This window comes from Talpa occidentalis, unplaced genomic scaffold (assembly GCF_014898055.3).
Source record: "Talpa occidentalis isolate TD23 unplaced genomic scaffold, MPIMG_talOcc4v2.1 talOcc4.10, whole genome shotgun sequence".
In the NCBI taxonomy this organism is placed as follows: Eukaryota; Metazoa; Chordata; class Mammalia; order Eulipotyphla; family Talpidae; genus Talpa; species Talpa occidentalis.
In genome coordinates, this window is record NW_023600993.1 from 103828653 (window position 1) to 103844228 (window position 15576).

Genomic DNA, 15576 nt, shown 5'->3' on the forward strand with positions numbered 1-15576 from the left:
TACTGTCATTTGAATATATACTTAACATTAAAAAATCTTTAATAAGATTAATAAAATAAGATAAAATTAATTTATAACTAATCATTTTATTAATGAACACATTTAATAAAAATCCAGTGTGGATTTTTAAATTTACAAAACATCTCGATTCTGGCAGGGCATATTTCATCTGTGCAAGAGCCACGTGTAAAAATGGTTCCCACATCGGCCAGTGCAGGTCTACACTATGTTAGACTCTCCTGCCTCTTGAGCAATAAAAACAAGAGGAAAAAGGAACCAGGGAGACCCTCGGCTGGACGTGCATGAGGAGGCGGTGGTCAGAGGAAAAACAAACCCAAATGCTTGCAAGGGCGACATGAAAGCCCTGGTGAGCATAGTAGTTCAGGTGTAAGCAACAGGGAACAGTGAGGACTGGGGCGAACTAAAGAGAGAAGTCTGCCGGCTGACCACAGCCAACCAGGGCCAGAGCAGCCAGCCGTGCTGAGGCTTCATGACCAGCCAGAGAGCTAGTTCTGTGCTGGCTTTATGAGAGACTCCAGGCGCCAATACACCACACAGGTGGGCCAAGTGAACGTCGTCTGAGGACGAGCCCCCGCTCACAAGCCTCCAGTCTATGACCTCTGACGAGGGCTGCACGTGTTTTAGCTACACGTTTTAGACTTTTTACCATGGATAATTTCAAGTCCTACAAATCCAAACCTTCCCTCATCTCCTTTATCCTTGAAGAACTTTAAAGCAAATCCTGGATGACTCTCATTTCTTCCATCTGTGTCTCACTAGGACTCCCCAGAGGGCAGAGATGCACCTGCTTTTCAACCATGACCACAGAACCCTCATGTCACAATAACTGGGCAGTGCTGGTCTGGAGCTCACCACTGAAATAGGCGAGCGGGCCATGAAGGCAGGGGTCGCAGGAGAGTAGCGTGCTCCCCTCCCCTGCCCCCAGGCAGCTTGGGAGACAAACTTTCACCGCTCAGGGTCCTCAGAGCAGACTCTTATGGGGACACCAGCACACAGGGAACCAGGCCCAGGCCAAGGAAGGGAGGGACCATCCATTTCTAATCCTAAATAGAGCGTTTGGGTTTACTTTCGGGGCCCTGGGAAAGCAATGCTAAATAAAGAGCTCTTGCCTTCAAGGTCAAGACTGGTCCCAATAACAGGAATCTGATCTTTTCCTCCAAGATGCATCACACGGAGCAGGGACAGGGGAGAGGGAGAGACAGCTAAACGACCAGGGTGTAAAGCTCACAGCAAACAACTTTGGGTTCAGAGGAGGATTCTGGGTAGTGAACTCACTCACTAGATATGTTCACACCAGGAAGGGTGACCAGTTAATAGAAAGGCCCAGATAATGTTCGTGGCAGGTAGCTAAGGTAAATAACTAAGGTCCTCAAACCTCCGGTTGTAAGCTAAAAAGCAAAGTCCCTCACCCTCATCACTGGGTGGCGGTGGCAGAGTGTCACCAGTGCTGGGCACAAGCTAACCTCAGATCACACTGAATCCTCCGGTGACCCCGTGGGAGGTCAGCCTGGAAGCGCCCCATGGTCACCAAGCCATTTCTTTGTCCTGTGGTCCTGTCTTCCTAGAACTCCCATCTCTCTGACATTTCCTCATTTGTTTACTTGAGTGTTTCCTTCCCTGAAAAATGAGGCCCTGAGGACAGAGACCACATCTGTGCCGTTCTCTGCGGTGTCCCCAACTCCCCACAGGGTCTATACACAGTAGACACTCAATAAACACAACACATACCCTTGAATGACTAAGGCGCCAAGTTCAAGGCTTAGGCAGAGAAGACATGAGCTCTGGGGGGAGACCCTTGAAGCCCAGACATTGGGGGTGGGGTGGAAGAGGCCTATTGAAGTGGAGCAAGCTGTGCTGACAACCAGAGGGTCCCCCAGGCAGAGGCTGGCAAGGCCACTCTCTGTTAGGCAGTGACCACTGCCCACAGGATCTTTCACCCATGAACTGTTCTGATATCTGTAAAACTTAGAAGAAATAATGAACTTCAGGGTCTAAGATTATATCTGTCTCTGCCAATAGTCATAAAATATAATTTTAAATCTTTTTTTATGGAGGAAGATGCCCATGAAGGCAAAAGTGCGGGGGCAGGGGCAGGCCACGGAGCTTCAGAGGTGGCCTTGGGCAGATGGCTACTTTGGCCCCAACTCAGAGGCCCAGAAGGCAGGGCCCCTGGCCTGCTGCCCCCCACCCCGAGGTGCGCAGGCGGCACTCACCAGCGTCTGCACAATGGCGTGGTTGGTGGCGTTCATGTAGGAGTTCAGAGGGAAGGCGCACTCCCCCTCGCAGTAGTAGGCCGCATAGCCTTCGGGGGCGATGATCCAGTCCTGCGGGGAGAGAGGCGAGGGCGGGGGAAGTGTGAGCTCAGGCCGTGCTGAAACCCTCCCCTGGGGGTCACACGCCGGCGCTCCCAGCCTCTGCAGAGGTAGGAGAAATGGGCAGCGGCCATTCATGTAAGGACACCCAGAGCGGGGTGACTAGGGGTGCCATCAACTGTACCCCTCCCTGGTGGTGATACACGTGCCTTAAATGAAGCCTCCACGCCTCAGTTCACCTGCTTTGGCTCGGGAGAGAATTAGGGGGCAGTGGACGCTGCCCAGCACAGGGCTTGGTCGGACGTATGGCCCAGTAAGGGGCGCACGGGGCCGTCCCCCTTCCCCTCAGGCTCGGGTAAGCACAGAACTAAGTTGTTAAATCCCCGGAGTCTCCCAGCGAGGCACCGGCGCCCCGAGAGCCTATCCTGACAGGTCCCAGAGGGGAGACTCTCGGTGCCCCCATATGTGTGGGAGATCCATGCCATCGCCCGCTCCGGGCATTCTGGGCCCCACCGGGCCTGGGCCGTCAGAGAGGCTCATAAATCACACTAGCGTGTAACCCGCAGTCCTTTTCTGGGATTCCGGCCCTGCCCTTCGCCCTGCTCCATGCAAATAGTTCCAGAGGGGGCCGCCATGTTTCTATCACGTGACTCCATCCTCGAAACAGCTGATTGGCCTAGGAGTACCACCTGACCCCAGCTGGGCCAATCAGGGGCAGCCAGGTAGGGGGCGCCTTTGTAGGCAGCTGGAGTCCAGCCGAGAGGCGGGATCAAAGCAGAGAGCTGACTGCGAATGCAAGTGGGGTTCAGAGTCAACATGTTTGGGTTCCTGTTCTGGTTCGACCACATGTCTGCCCTGGGGTTTCCTGACATCCCCATATCCGTAACCCTAGCTCCCTAGCCTAGCCAGGCCACGTGATACCCGGAGCCCTGGCAGCCGAGACACGACTCCGTCCTGTGAGGGACACGGTCCTGCGTCCACCCAGAGGCCCCAGACACCCCCTTACCTGCCAGCCCAGGTCTCGAAAGCTGACATACAGTTCGTGCTTCTTGCAGGCCTGTCTCTGATCGCTGCTGCTGTTTTCTGCATTGGCGAGGAGGTGGGGGGAGAGGGGAGGAAACAGAGGTGGTGAGGGGTCCTGGTGTAAGTGGGGGGTCCACACAGCTGGCCGTGACTTCTTTGACATGAGAGACATCTGAGAACCTGTAGCTTAAAACTCATTTCTAGCCTTGAAACAGCCCATTAGGGAGACATGAACACCCCCACCCCTCTCTCAGTACTCTCAGTTCACAGTACTTTCCGGATCCTTCTGTGGACGTGGTTTCTTTTATATACATGTGTTGTTTGGATGCTGACATCCGCCTGGATCCCACATGGGATGTAAGCCCCATCTCCACCCCACAGTGCCAGCTGCAGGGGCCTGCTCGGAGGGTGTGCTTCCAACAAGCCTGCCTGGGAGGCCAGACCAGCCCACCCCACAAGGCTCAGTGGGTTGGAGGGACCTGGAGGGGGCTCACACAGGGCCTGGAACCAAGCCCCCATCACCACCACCACTGAACATGGGGGCAGAAAGTCAAATCCCACTGACCTTCCAGAAAAACACACCGCTGAGGTTCCTGTGGGGAGCCCAAGTGATGCACTGGGGTTTTCCAGAAGTATGTAAGGTTTACCAGACATTTGGGTCAAGGATACGCACTCATAAACATGTAGAAGTTTCTCTCTCTCTCTCTCTCTCTCTCTCTCTCTCTCTCTCACACACACACACACACACACACACACACACACACTTGCCTTTGCACACTCTTCCCTCCACCCTGTAGGTAGAGGGATTATTTTCCTTCTTAGCCACAACTTGTCTTACCCCCACCTAAAACTTTCCAGGGGCTTTCTATCTTACTTAGAGCAATTCTCCTGCCCTTGCCCTGTAAGACCCTGACTCCTGAACCATCAGTCCCCAAGTTCCAGTCCCCTCAACCCTTTTCCTGTGCCATGAGCATGCTGTCAGACCTGTGTTTACTACAGGGCCTTTGCTCCTGCTGTTTGCTCTACCTGGAATGTTCCTTCCTGTAAGCTTTCTGTGTTTGGCTCCCCCCCCCCTTTTTTTTTTAAGATTTATTTATTTATTTATACGAGAACTGGAGTACAGGCCAGATGTGCAGGAGGATGAGAGGATTCACCAGAGACAGAGTGGGGAACAGAACAGGCAGACTGATGAAATACACTGCTGAGGGGAGCAGCGGGTGCGACAGGAGAGGTCTGCCGCGCCATGTGGGACCCTCGCCGGCCAGCTGGGATCAAACCAGCGCTGCAGAGGCTGCAGGCAGCTTCACGGCGTGGCGCTTGACCGCCTGCGCCACCAGGGGAGGCCCTGGTTCCTTCTTGATGTTCAAGACTTGGCTCTAACGTCACCTCTTCAAAAAGGCCTTGTGAGGTCACCATTGTATACCCAGAGCCAGTAATGGGAGGGATAGAGCCTAGAAGGGTAGATGCTGAAGCTGTAGATGCTGTGGTCAGGATGAGGTAAGAGGGACCACTCTAGCTCTGAAATCAAACCTGGTTCTCTCAGGCCTTGGGCTCCTGGTTTAAAAGCGGGGAGGTCTACACTTACACCTCCAAGGGCAACCTCGAGTGTTTGAATCCACTCAGCACAGCACTTAGCTCAGAGCAACCAGCTATTTGTTGTTATCCTTCCGGCCCACCTGTTAAGTCTAAAGCTACACGCTGCCTTCTTACATGCACATCCTCTAGCTGCTGGGAGTTAATGACCATCTCCTCCACACACATTAACACGTCACCAGGGTTTTTGCAAAATTGAAACTTTCTACTTTCTCCTGAGTCACAAGACTTCGATCTGCAAGGCTTCTAGATTAGTGAGAAATGATAAGCCAAGGAGCACGTGGCTGAATTCCCTTCCCTGGGTTTCAATGTCCTCATCTGTAAAGTGGTGGAGTAGGGGTTGTGTGGGCGGCTGACTCCACAGCCACGAGCCTGGCGGTGATACAGCCAGGAAACCTGGGACATAACCTGGGACATACCCATTTCCAGGGCTGTCCTGGAAATCGGTCTCCAGGCAGCTGAGCTACCCCATGGTCCGGAGAATCCTGTAAAGAAGTGGAGGAGAAGGGGTGCGCGGGTGGGAAGGAGAGGCTGAGAAGAGAAGGTGGGGATGGGAGGGAAGAGGTGGGGGCAAAGCTTGATCAGGAAGCAGTGCCCCTGGGCTTCCTGGAAATCGTCAGTCCAAGACGGGCAAGCCTTCGTGGCTGGGCGTGGCTGGTCATGTGCACCTTCTCTTTCATCAGCTTTTTTGACTATTTCCAATCTTATGCGTATCTTGAGATCTCTCCTTCAGAAAAGCAATTTTTAAGGTTTGCAAACCAAGGAGGAAATCACATTTACTTGACACTGACGGAGCTGCGTGTGTGTTTACAGGAAAGAGGCTGCGACCCAGGAGACCCTGGAAGCCAGAGACCATCTCGGGAGGGCGGAGCACAGCCAGCCTTCTGGGGGTGCCTGGAGCATGCGCATGGATGGCGCGGCCCCCGAGGCCCGTGCTAGGGCACCCCTCATTCATCCATCCGGACAAATGGTGGGAGATGCCTGCTGGGTGGCAGACATTTTAGGGATTGAAGCTGCAGGTGTGGACACAGCAAAGCTCTGCTGGGGGGCGGGGGGCATGCTGATTCCCGGGCCAGAGCGGGCGTGATGGACAAACACGAATGATGTCCGTGGAGTGGGGTGCTCTGGGGTAAGCGAGATAGGAGGGCAGGGAGGGATCCTCCGTGTCGAGAAGTCAACAAAACCGGGACAGGAGTGGCTGATAACAAAGGCACAGAGAGCCAGGCGCTAGAACCTTCCAGGAATGAGGAGGCCTGAGCCAGGGTCAGGGCGGGCAGCGTAGAGGGACTTGGGGAGGTTAAGGAAGATGGAGCAGCAACGGGGCGTTCCGAGTCCCCTTCCCCACCTCTGAGCTGTGAGCGAACCAGCTGCAGGGCCAGGTGGTCATTAGTACAGGAAGGTCAAGTTCAGGGAAGCGTCGGCGAAGAGCCTGAGAAATCTGCCGGCTCTTCCACGGGCCCATCTGGTGGCAATGGCCGAGGCCACGAGGAGCGACAGCCATGAACCTTCTCTCCCCAGGCGGGAAGGCAGGCGTGGGCCCTGGAGGACTGAGCCAGCAGGGAAGAGCAGGGCGCTCGGCCCAGTGATGTGTGAGGTGTGGTGAGGGGCGAGGCAGCGACACTTTGTGCTGATTTTCGAGGTCCTGGGTAAAGGAGGCACTGGGGGCCCAGTGGGAAGTGTCACGATGGACGAGCAACGCCAGCCCCATCTCAAAGCAAAGCCACCCGAGCCCCGGCAAGCCACGGCTGCAGGCAGCCCCGCGAGCGAAGCTGTGGGTGTAGGTGTGTGCTGGGCCCCAGCCCACATGGGGGACCCCAGCCCCGCATCGGGGACCCCAGCCACCTGCACCTCCCCTCCCGGCCCCGAGGCTCGTGCTGCCCCAAGAGAAAGCGGTCGGGACGCGTCGGTTCACCGCCACCCCTGCTCATCAGAGAGGGGGCACGGGAAGAACAGAGGGACCCCCAGGAAGCAACCGCGGCTCCCGTCCCTCGGGGCCGGCCCCTCCCGCCCGGCAGCAGCGCCCGTGGACGCCAGGCTGCTGTGGCCTCGGCCTCCTCCACACCCCCCAGCGGCAGCGAACAAGTCGCGGCGGGTGCACGCGGGCCACCCCCACGGGTCATCCGGTGAACACGGCTAATTACCGGGGAGCTGGGCCCAAATGTGAGTGGGAGGAGGAAGTGGAAGGGAGGCGGGGGACCCAGTTTCTCCGCCCCAAACCACAGCATCTGAGGAACAGTTGCAGGCCGGGGCTTCGCCTGCGGGGGAGAGGGCGCGAGCGCTGCAGGCCACGGCTTGCATCCTCCCCCCACGCGCAGAATCGGCCTGTGTGGCCCTCGGCAGGGCCCAGCCACGTGCTCACAAGCACACACACACTCCCACACGTGAGCACACGCACACACATGTGAGCACACACACACATACACACAGATTCTGGTCCACTCACCTGCAGGGGGCTCGCGCCTGGGTATTGTTTTTAAAAGAAACTTCAGAGTTTAGAACTTCAAACCAGGCCAGACAGCAGGATTCCCCAGGAAGGAGGGGCCGCTGCCCAGGATTCCCCAGGAAGGAGGGGCAGGAGTCTTGGGGTTATGTAAGTGGAGGCTTGGTGGGGCTTTGGTGAGGAGGTGAGGGGGGAATCAGGTGTCAAATTCTAAGAGTTTAAAGACCTGGTCCTTCCCCTTCATCATGAGACTCACGCAAGAGGCTCGGGAGTCTTTGCCAGATGGAATATGCTAGCATTTTCCACCTGCTTGACAGAAAGGCCTCTACCAAGGCCCCCTCCTCCCCAGGAGACCGGCTATGCTCCCGCGGCCCTCAGAGCAGCCAGAATGACCTTCTCGTCATCCCACCCCACGCCGCAGCTTGAATTCTGCAAAGCGTCTACGTTTGCTTTGGATGAGGGGTCCCCTGGGCAGAGCCTGCGGGGCAGAGCCCTCGACCCACTGCTCTCAGCTGTGTCTTCTCTGCCCTTCCCCAGGCGCATCAGTCCCTGTCACTGCCCCGACTCTCCCTTTTAAGGCAAGTGTGGCTGCGGGTGACAGCCAGCTCCTGCCTGTCTCGACTTAGCTCCACGAGGCCGCCGGTGGCGGGGCGCTCGCCACTGAACCCCCACCCCCAGGAGCCCAGCATCGAGGCAGCTCCCGACAGGAATGAAGCATTCCGTTGGTTTTTGATTTGAGGGATCACAGACCCTTTCAAGAATCCTAAAAATAAACGGAGCCACCTGCCAGGAAAGTCCCTACAAAATCCCTGCACACAAACTCTGGGGCCGCCCACACCCCCTGGGGTCACCTGCCCCCCCCTCCCCCAAAGCCTTACTCTTGGCACTTCCCCAATCAGCTGCATTTTCTTTCTCCCTCGAAAAGGAAAATGAACAGAGATATCAAAGTCGCTGTGGCAAGGGGAAAGAGACAACCAGCAACATCAGGTTCGGGGGGGCCGGGGCAGCATTGCCACCCACGACCCTCTGGAGACAGGCACAGGCCGAGGGGGCAGGGGAGCTGAGCCCCTGGAGCCCCCACCCTGGGCTGGCTGGTCGTGTCCCTGCTCACCGGCATGGGGGGGGGTGGGGTGGGGGGGGGAGCGGCTTTGCAAACAGCGTCCATCATTCCCTGGGCGGCTTTAACAAGCGATCAAAAGCAAAGCGCTGCAGTTTGTCACACGAGCCTTCCAGCCCTGTGGCTCAGGAGTCCGCTCGGCTCTCCAGGCCAGGCCAAGGTGTTGGCAGGCGCTGGGGTGGGGGGAGGAGCTGTTTCCTGGTCTATTCCAGCTTCTAAAGGTCACCCCATTGCTTGACTCACTCACACACACACCCCCTCCTGTTTCCAAAGCCACATCTCTGCCCTCCCTTCTGTCCTCATGTCTCTGTCCACGGCGAGGAAAGCGTCCCCTTCTCAGCACCCAGGTGAGACACTCCCCCTGGCTGGACAAGGCCGGACAGCCTCCCTGTAAGCTCAGCTGATTAGCAATCTTAATCCCCCCTGCAAACGTAGCCCCCTGTGCCCCCACGAGGACATACGCTCCGGTTCCAGCACGTACGACACAGGCCTCTGGGGGCTGCCCACTGGGGACAGCTGTTATTCTACCCGCTGGGGACAGCTCCGAAGGTGGTTGGAAACCCCGAGGATGGCAGCACACCTGGTCAAGGTGAGGGCGCGGGGAGGGAGCCAAAGAGTTCTTGCAGTCACAGGCTGGGCTCATATTCACTGCAAAAATGGCTCGCTGGTGAAGTTAACGTATTTGAAGTTTTCTTTTCCGCCTGGGGGCTCCAGATGCCTGTGCAGTAGCAAAGGCAGTGCTTCCTGTGCAAGGCAGCGCCAGACTGAGGGGTGTGGGCCCAGCCCAGCCCCAAAACCCGATCCAGCCACCCCAGGCCACCAGATGCCATCAAGGTCCTGCTCTCTAATCAGATCCCGAGGAAAGAGACTGCTCCCCAAATTCCCAGGGTACGGGTCCCAGGGTTACCACTTGCTTGCTCTGTGACCTTAGGCAAATCACTTAACCTCTCTGAGCCCCAGCTTGGCCCCCTCTATAAAAGGGGAGGGCATCAGCCTCAGGAGCCACGTCACTTCTTGGGGTAAAAGCTTCGGGCACCTGTAATGCAGACTGAAGTGTGGGGAGCCCTGGTGTCCCCTTCTGAGGACGCAGTACGTGGTAATCTTTGAATTGTTTGCTAATGAAAATATAACTTTTACTTTTCATTCCCTTTTACTTTTAATAATGAAACGTCTCGCGCAATCCTGAACTACCCCAGTACCCCACGACAGCGTCCGCAGCGCGTCCTCGCCTCTCATAACAAAACATTTTTCAAACAAACCTAACGGTGTCCTAATTAATACCCAAAGAAGCCTCCCGCCTGATACACAAAGAAGCCTCCTTACCCTGAGTTTCCTGCAGGGGTTTCAGATGGTTTCCACTCTAACAGGTGAGATTAGAGAGACCACGGACTCTTCTGTTTCTCTTCCCCCCACTGCCCCAGCAGCAGCCCCCCAGGGAAGCGTGGGCGCCCCCCACCATGCTTTCATCATTTATTAAGTGCTGTGGTAGGTGTGGTCCCTACTGAGTCTATTAGACACGTGCCCGATTGGAATCTACCCTTCGCTCCTTGCATTTCTCAATGAACTGAGCACGAGGCGAGCTCTGCGGGACGGGGCTCAGGGCTTGGTCCCCTGTGCCATCTGCTGGGCACCTCCCCAGATTCCCAGTCTCTCCCCTGCTGGGTCCTGCTGGAGCTCCTGGGGCTCCTCGGGCCGTGCTGACCTCCCGCCTGGGCATACCTGCGACGTTGGCCACCCGCAGGGCCTCCTGGTTCTTGGGTGTCTTGGAGCGGTTCTGGCTGCGCTGCTTGCCGCCCGTGGAGCGGGCGCTGCGGAGGTGGACCTCCGTGGCCTTGAAGAAGGCCACCATGAAGGGCTGCTTGTTCTGCGGCCCGTGCCGCCCGATCAGACCTGCCAGCTTGGGGTTGATGCTCTGCCCTAGACCGGAAGCAGCCAAATACACAGGAGGTTACAGGAGAGGCGGGGGCAGGCCAAGGCCACGCAGGCGCGGCTCCCTCACGCCTGCCCCTCCATGCGCCCATGCCCTGGCCGCCCAGCCCGCATCTCTGCGGCGCTGACCCTCAGCCGGGCCGTCTGAGGAGCTTGGAACACAGCGGGCAACCCCACAGTGAAAAGCCGTGTCCTCCAGGCAGGGGTGCTGGTGCAGGCAGGCGGGGACACAGCATCGGGCCGGGTCCGCAGGGCGGGGACGGAGCCGAGATTTCCGTTCCCATTGCATTGGCCGAAGCAGCTCCCAGAGCCGCCTAATTTCAAGGGGTGGGGGCGATCTTGCTGGGTGCCAAGAGGGTGGGGCCCGCAGCGGCGGCCTGGTGACCACTTTCTGTACAGAGAAAGGTACTGTCTGAGCAGGGACCTGGGTCACGCTAAGGGAGGGAGCCACGTGGAAATCTGGGGAGTGTGCAGCCCGGGCCTGGGGCGCTGCAGAGGCAGATGCCGGCTGGGAGCGAGGAGAGTGGGCGCGAGGAGCTGAGGAGACCGGCCCTGGTTGGAGCAGAGCTGGGGACACGAGACGTAAGGGGGGCAGAAGGAAAAGTGCTGGGGGTGGGAGGAAAACAGAAAACAGGGTCCCGGGGGCAGCAGCAGGCAGTCTGGCTGGCTCTGATCACTGGGTTGAACAGCGTCCCCCCAAACCCATGTCCACCCCGAACAGCCGGGCGCGACCTCACTTGGAAGACGTCTTTGCAGATGTAATCAGTTACGAGAGGGACACACTGGGCGAGGGAGGGATCCAGTGCCGGGGTCCTCAGGAGGACGCGGGAAGACCCAGGCACACGCGGGGAAGACAGAGGTCGGGGAAGCGTGCCCAGGGAGGGAGGCCCTGGGAGAGCCTGGGCAGGCAGAAAGGGGCACCCAGAGGGCACGGGGTCCCAGCGACTGGGGGTACAAGCGGGTGGAGCAGCCAAGGTCACGGGCTGGGACCATGGCCAAGACAGTCCACCGGCTCCGCAGCCGCGAGGTCACAGACCAGGACGTATCTGATGTCAAGTCTGGGGGCGACACGTATTGCAGGGGAAGATAACGCGAGATGGGGGTGAAGAGAGCGCCCGTCTCGCTCTGGAGAGAACCAGCCCACGCCCCGGAGGACATCGGCCCGGGACGCGACAGCCAGAGCTGACCCCAGGCCGGTGGCGTAGCCACAAGATCAGACACCTGGGGTAAGTGGGGGTCAGAGAGCCAGCAAAAGCGGTGGTTCTGGAGACACGGGGCCCATCCACATCTGGAACTAACTTCACCTGGAGCCCCCCAGATGTGCTGGAAATCAGGAAACCTGCCCTCCCCAACAACCGCTTGGTACCAGGGGATTCACTGTGGTTTTTTAACAACTAACGTGTAAAGGAGCAAACTTCCCCTGCCCACCACTATTTTACCTTCGCCCTTTTAATGTTCAGCTTTCCTGCATTCTTTAGCGGGGTTTCCTCGAGTTCACCCATCTATAATTTGAACAATTCTATAAAAGAAACCATTAAAACGGAGCCCCTAGGAATTGGGTTTCCCTTCCCCCTGAAGGCTTTTAGGGCAAAATAAAAACGCCTCGCCTGAAAAGCTGATGCCGTTCCAGATACAGTAAATCCAAGCGCCGGCCGCCGGCCCGACAGCCAGGCCCCAGACGCACAGCCCGGCTGAGCAACGGCAGACGCAGCACTGAGAAAGGGGCTTGAAACCCACGTCTGCTGCTGAGAGCCTCTGCGGGCTGAGGGGGGCTGCGTGCTGGGGCCTCAACGTCCTCATCTGTAAAATGGGGAAGACACCATTTCTCTTGTCGAGGCCCACTTTCCTGGGACACACCCCACTTTTCACTTAGGCAGCTGTGCCTTAGCTACCCCACCCTGGCCCTTGATGGGGTGGGATCTGGGTCTAACAAGTAACCCCCAGCTACAGTGATCGTTCAGGGTGGGCACGTGACCCTGTGCGGCAAAAGAATGGAAAAGAGGTATCCTGGAAGTCTCTGGAAAAGAAGCTGACCACTCCAGTGTCCCTCCCTGGACAAGACTGAGGGAGGAAGATGGTAGGTCCCTGGAAACTGGCCCCATCCAGAGATCACAGGTGAACCACGGGTACAAAGGGGCTGCCCCGGTGGAAGGGAGAACAGAGAGACAGACAGACATGGGCTGCACAACACCCCTGAACCCCTGGATCAAGCTGTCCTGAAGCTTTCTTCTGGCCCCAAGCATCAAAAAGAAAAAAATCTTTTTACTTATTCTGAGCTGCCATTTGGGGATTCTTCTCGCCTCCCCCTCCCTGCCCTTGGCCAGGATCTGAAGCCTGACATGTCGGAAGTCAGAGCCGTCTCCCAGTGGAGCCATCAGCATGTCCTGCTGCTGAAACACACCCAAGCCCCCTCCCGGGCCTCCCCACATGCCGGGGCTAAATAGGCTTCAAGATCCCCCAGTGTGGGGCAGGGTGCTGCAGAGGAGTGCAGAGGCCCTTGGCCCAGGGTCACCCCTGAAACAGTCCAGACCTTCCTCCCAGTCCAGACCTTTCTACCCGCTATGCCTCGACTTGTCAGAGAGTGACAGTTGGAAGAATCTGAAACAGACGCCTCTGACCCTGCTCCTTCCTCAGTTCTTCTGGGAGAGGGAGGCGTTATGCCAACTTGTGAGACAGCAGTCAGGGTGGGGCAGGGACGAGGGACCCTCGGGGAAGGCTTCTCAGCCACGGGGTCCCGAGGGAGCAGTGCCCCCAGCAGAGGGAACAGCAAATGCCCGGCTCCCAGGGTGGGCATGCCCAGCGTGAGTCTAGGAACAGCCAGCAGGGCGGCAGAGCCCAGCAGAGCGCGGTGGGCAGGGCCGGGGTGGGAGCCCCGGGCCAGGTGGCTGGGTCAGCACCCATGGAGGAGCTGATGGGGATGGAGGGGGGCACGGCCAGAATTCTGCAGGGAGAGGACCACAGGGGCAGGAGTGTGGGGACAGGTGGGGCGGGGAAAGAGGAAGCCAGAGGGGTTCCAGACACGAGTCTCCCCACCCCAGTGCGGGGAGAGCTCTAAGACTGGGCCCAAAGCCTGTTACCCAACAGGAGATGGCACAGGCAATGGCTCCGCTGTCCAGCATGGGGCGCCTGGACCCAGGGGTGGCGTGGGCTGTCCTGGAACCCAGGGAAGCAGCAGCACCCTGGGCTCTCCCCCTTATTGGCACTAGCTCCCTCCCCTGGGGACACAAGTGTCCCCAGCCATGGCTCAGGGTCCCTGGGGGGGGGGGGCAAAGCTTAGCAGGCAAAGAGCCAGGGCTTTCCATACACCCCAAAATAAGACAGGCAAGATGGGTACACAGAGATAAGTCACTGTGTCAAGCTTTTAACTGCACACCCCTGGAGCCGGCGTGCACTTTATCAGGAGAGCTCAGTTAACAGCAGCGACCAGCCACCCAACAATCCATTCGTCTAACAAATATCCAAGGCCACGCACTGGGGACTCTGTGCTCTGGGGGCTACACGGGGGACAAGACAAACCCCAGCTTTCCTGGGCCCAGCGGACCCGAGGAAAAGACACCCACGCCCACAGTGTGACTGCACGTGGAAGGAGAGGAATTTAAAGCACGTGCCAGCATAGGTGGGTATGTTCATACCGGAGCTTTTAATACCCCCAGAAGGGCAGAGGAAGGTTATGTTGGGGGAGAAGACCTGTGGGCGGGCTGGGAGAATTCTCGTTGGTTTTACAATGTTCCAATGTACAGACTTGACTTCGCACGTTTAAGAGCCTGTTTGGATTATCTGGGTCTGAACGTCCCCGGCACGTCCCTCGGCCCAGGAACCCGGGCCACCGTATCAGGCAGAGGCAGAGGGGGACGGACTCGGCCATCCAGGCAAGAAGACAAGATAAACGTGGTATTTTAGCCATAATGTTTGTGTCTTTGGAAAGTGGGAAAAGATTTATATTCCAGCCAAGAGCTAATAGGTTAAAAAAAAAAAAAAAAAACCCTGAAGATTTCCCCAAGAATAGGGCTGCCGGACTGTCCAAGTTAAGAATAGAGAATGTTTGGTTTGGCTAAAGGGGAATTTCAGGTAAATGAATAAAGTGTGTAATACGTGGGACACACACAGACCATCCGCTGCTGTCTATCCCTGGGCACCCCGCATTCTACCTGTGAGTCCTTCCTTTCCCCCCCCCCCCCCGCCCCGCTAATCATCGCCGATCCCCTGCAGGCTGCAGTCTTGGGTGGGGGAGGCAGGCCCTGCACCCACCCCCCGGGTGAGCTACCCAGGGCCCCACCAGGGGCAGGTCAGCTGCTGCCGACTCTGTGCGGTCATGGGGCGGGGAGGCCTCTGCCTCCATTTTGGATATTTTTGGATTTCACAGCTTGGGAGGGAGCTCCTGGCATCCAGCGACAGGGGCCGGAGAGGCGGTGGACACCCACCACGCACAGCAGCCCACCCCAGCAGAGGATGACATGGTGCAGACGTCCATGTGCCTCACAAGAGAACCCCGCTGTCTCGTCACCCCCCAGCCCCTGGCAGCTGCTGGCCGCCCTCACCTCCACAGCCAGACACTCCCGGGCACGGACACCCGCGGCTCTCCACAAGCTCACTCGAGCGGCATGTGGTCGCGGTTCCCATGGCATTGCCGGTCCCCAAGCTCCTTCCTCCTCACTGCTGAGGTCACCCCACCACACGCAGGCCGGCGGCTGCCCCTCCCTTCACCCGACGGGCCTGGCTGCGTGCAGCCTGGGCGGCCCCGGGACTGATGAGAGAGCCCACATGCGGGCTTTTGCGGGACCTGCCTTTTCACCCCTGGAGGAGCAGAGCTGCGTGGTGCTCCCGCCCGCTGCCCAGCCCTTGCCTGCTGGGTGTCCTCACGCCCCTGACCTCAGGCCTGCCTTCCACGCCGGCACAGCTGAGAGGTGCGGGGAGTCGTTCGACCAGGTGGGGAGGCCCTGGGGGGCCCCAGTGAGGCAGATGCAGCTAGGGCAGCCCCACCAGAGCCCCGAGCCTGGTCCTCCTCCCCCGCAGGAGAGCCTCACCAGCTCCCCGCGGGGCCCTCTAAGGATGGGTGCTGTGGCCTCTGAGAAACGCCTTCCTCCCCACACAGGCAGGCAGGAGTGGGGAACCTCCTTAACTGAGCCTATCTGCGACTCCCT

The 15576-nt window shown here is 58.2% G+C and overlaps 1 protein-coding gene across 1 annotated transcript in view; it reads right to left on the minus strand.

Moving 5' to 3' along the window:
* The window catches only part of BMP7 (bone morphogenetic protein 7), a 70590-nt gene that overhangs the window by 2671 nt on the left and 52343 nt on the right, over nt 1-15576 (minus strand). The window contains exons 4-6 of the mRNA XM_037500752.2: nt 10226-10423; nt 3340-3416; nt 2235-2345 (exon numbers count right to left, since the gene is read on the minus strand). Of these exons, the coding sequence (XP_037356649.1) occupies nt 2235-2345; nt 3340-3416; nt 10226-10423 (386 nt within the window). The remainder of the gene's footprint in view (nt 1-2234; nt 2346-3339; nt 3417-10225; nt 10424-15576) is intronic.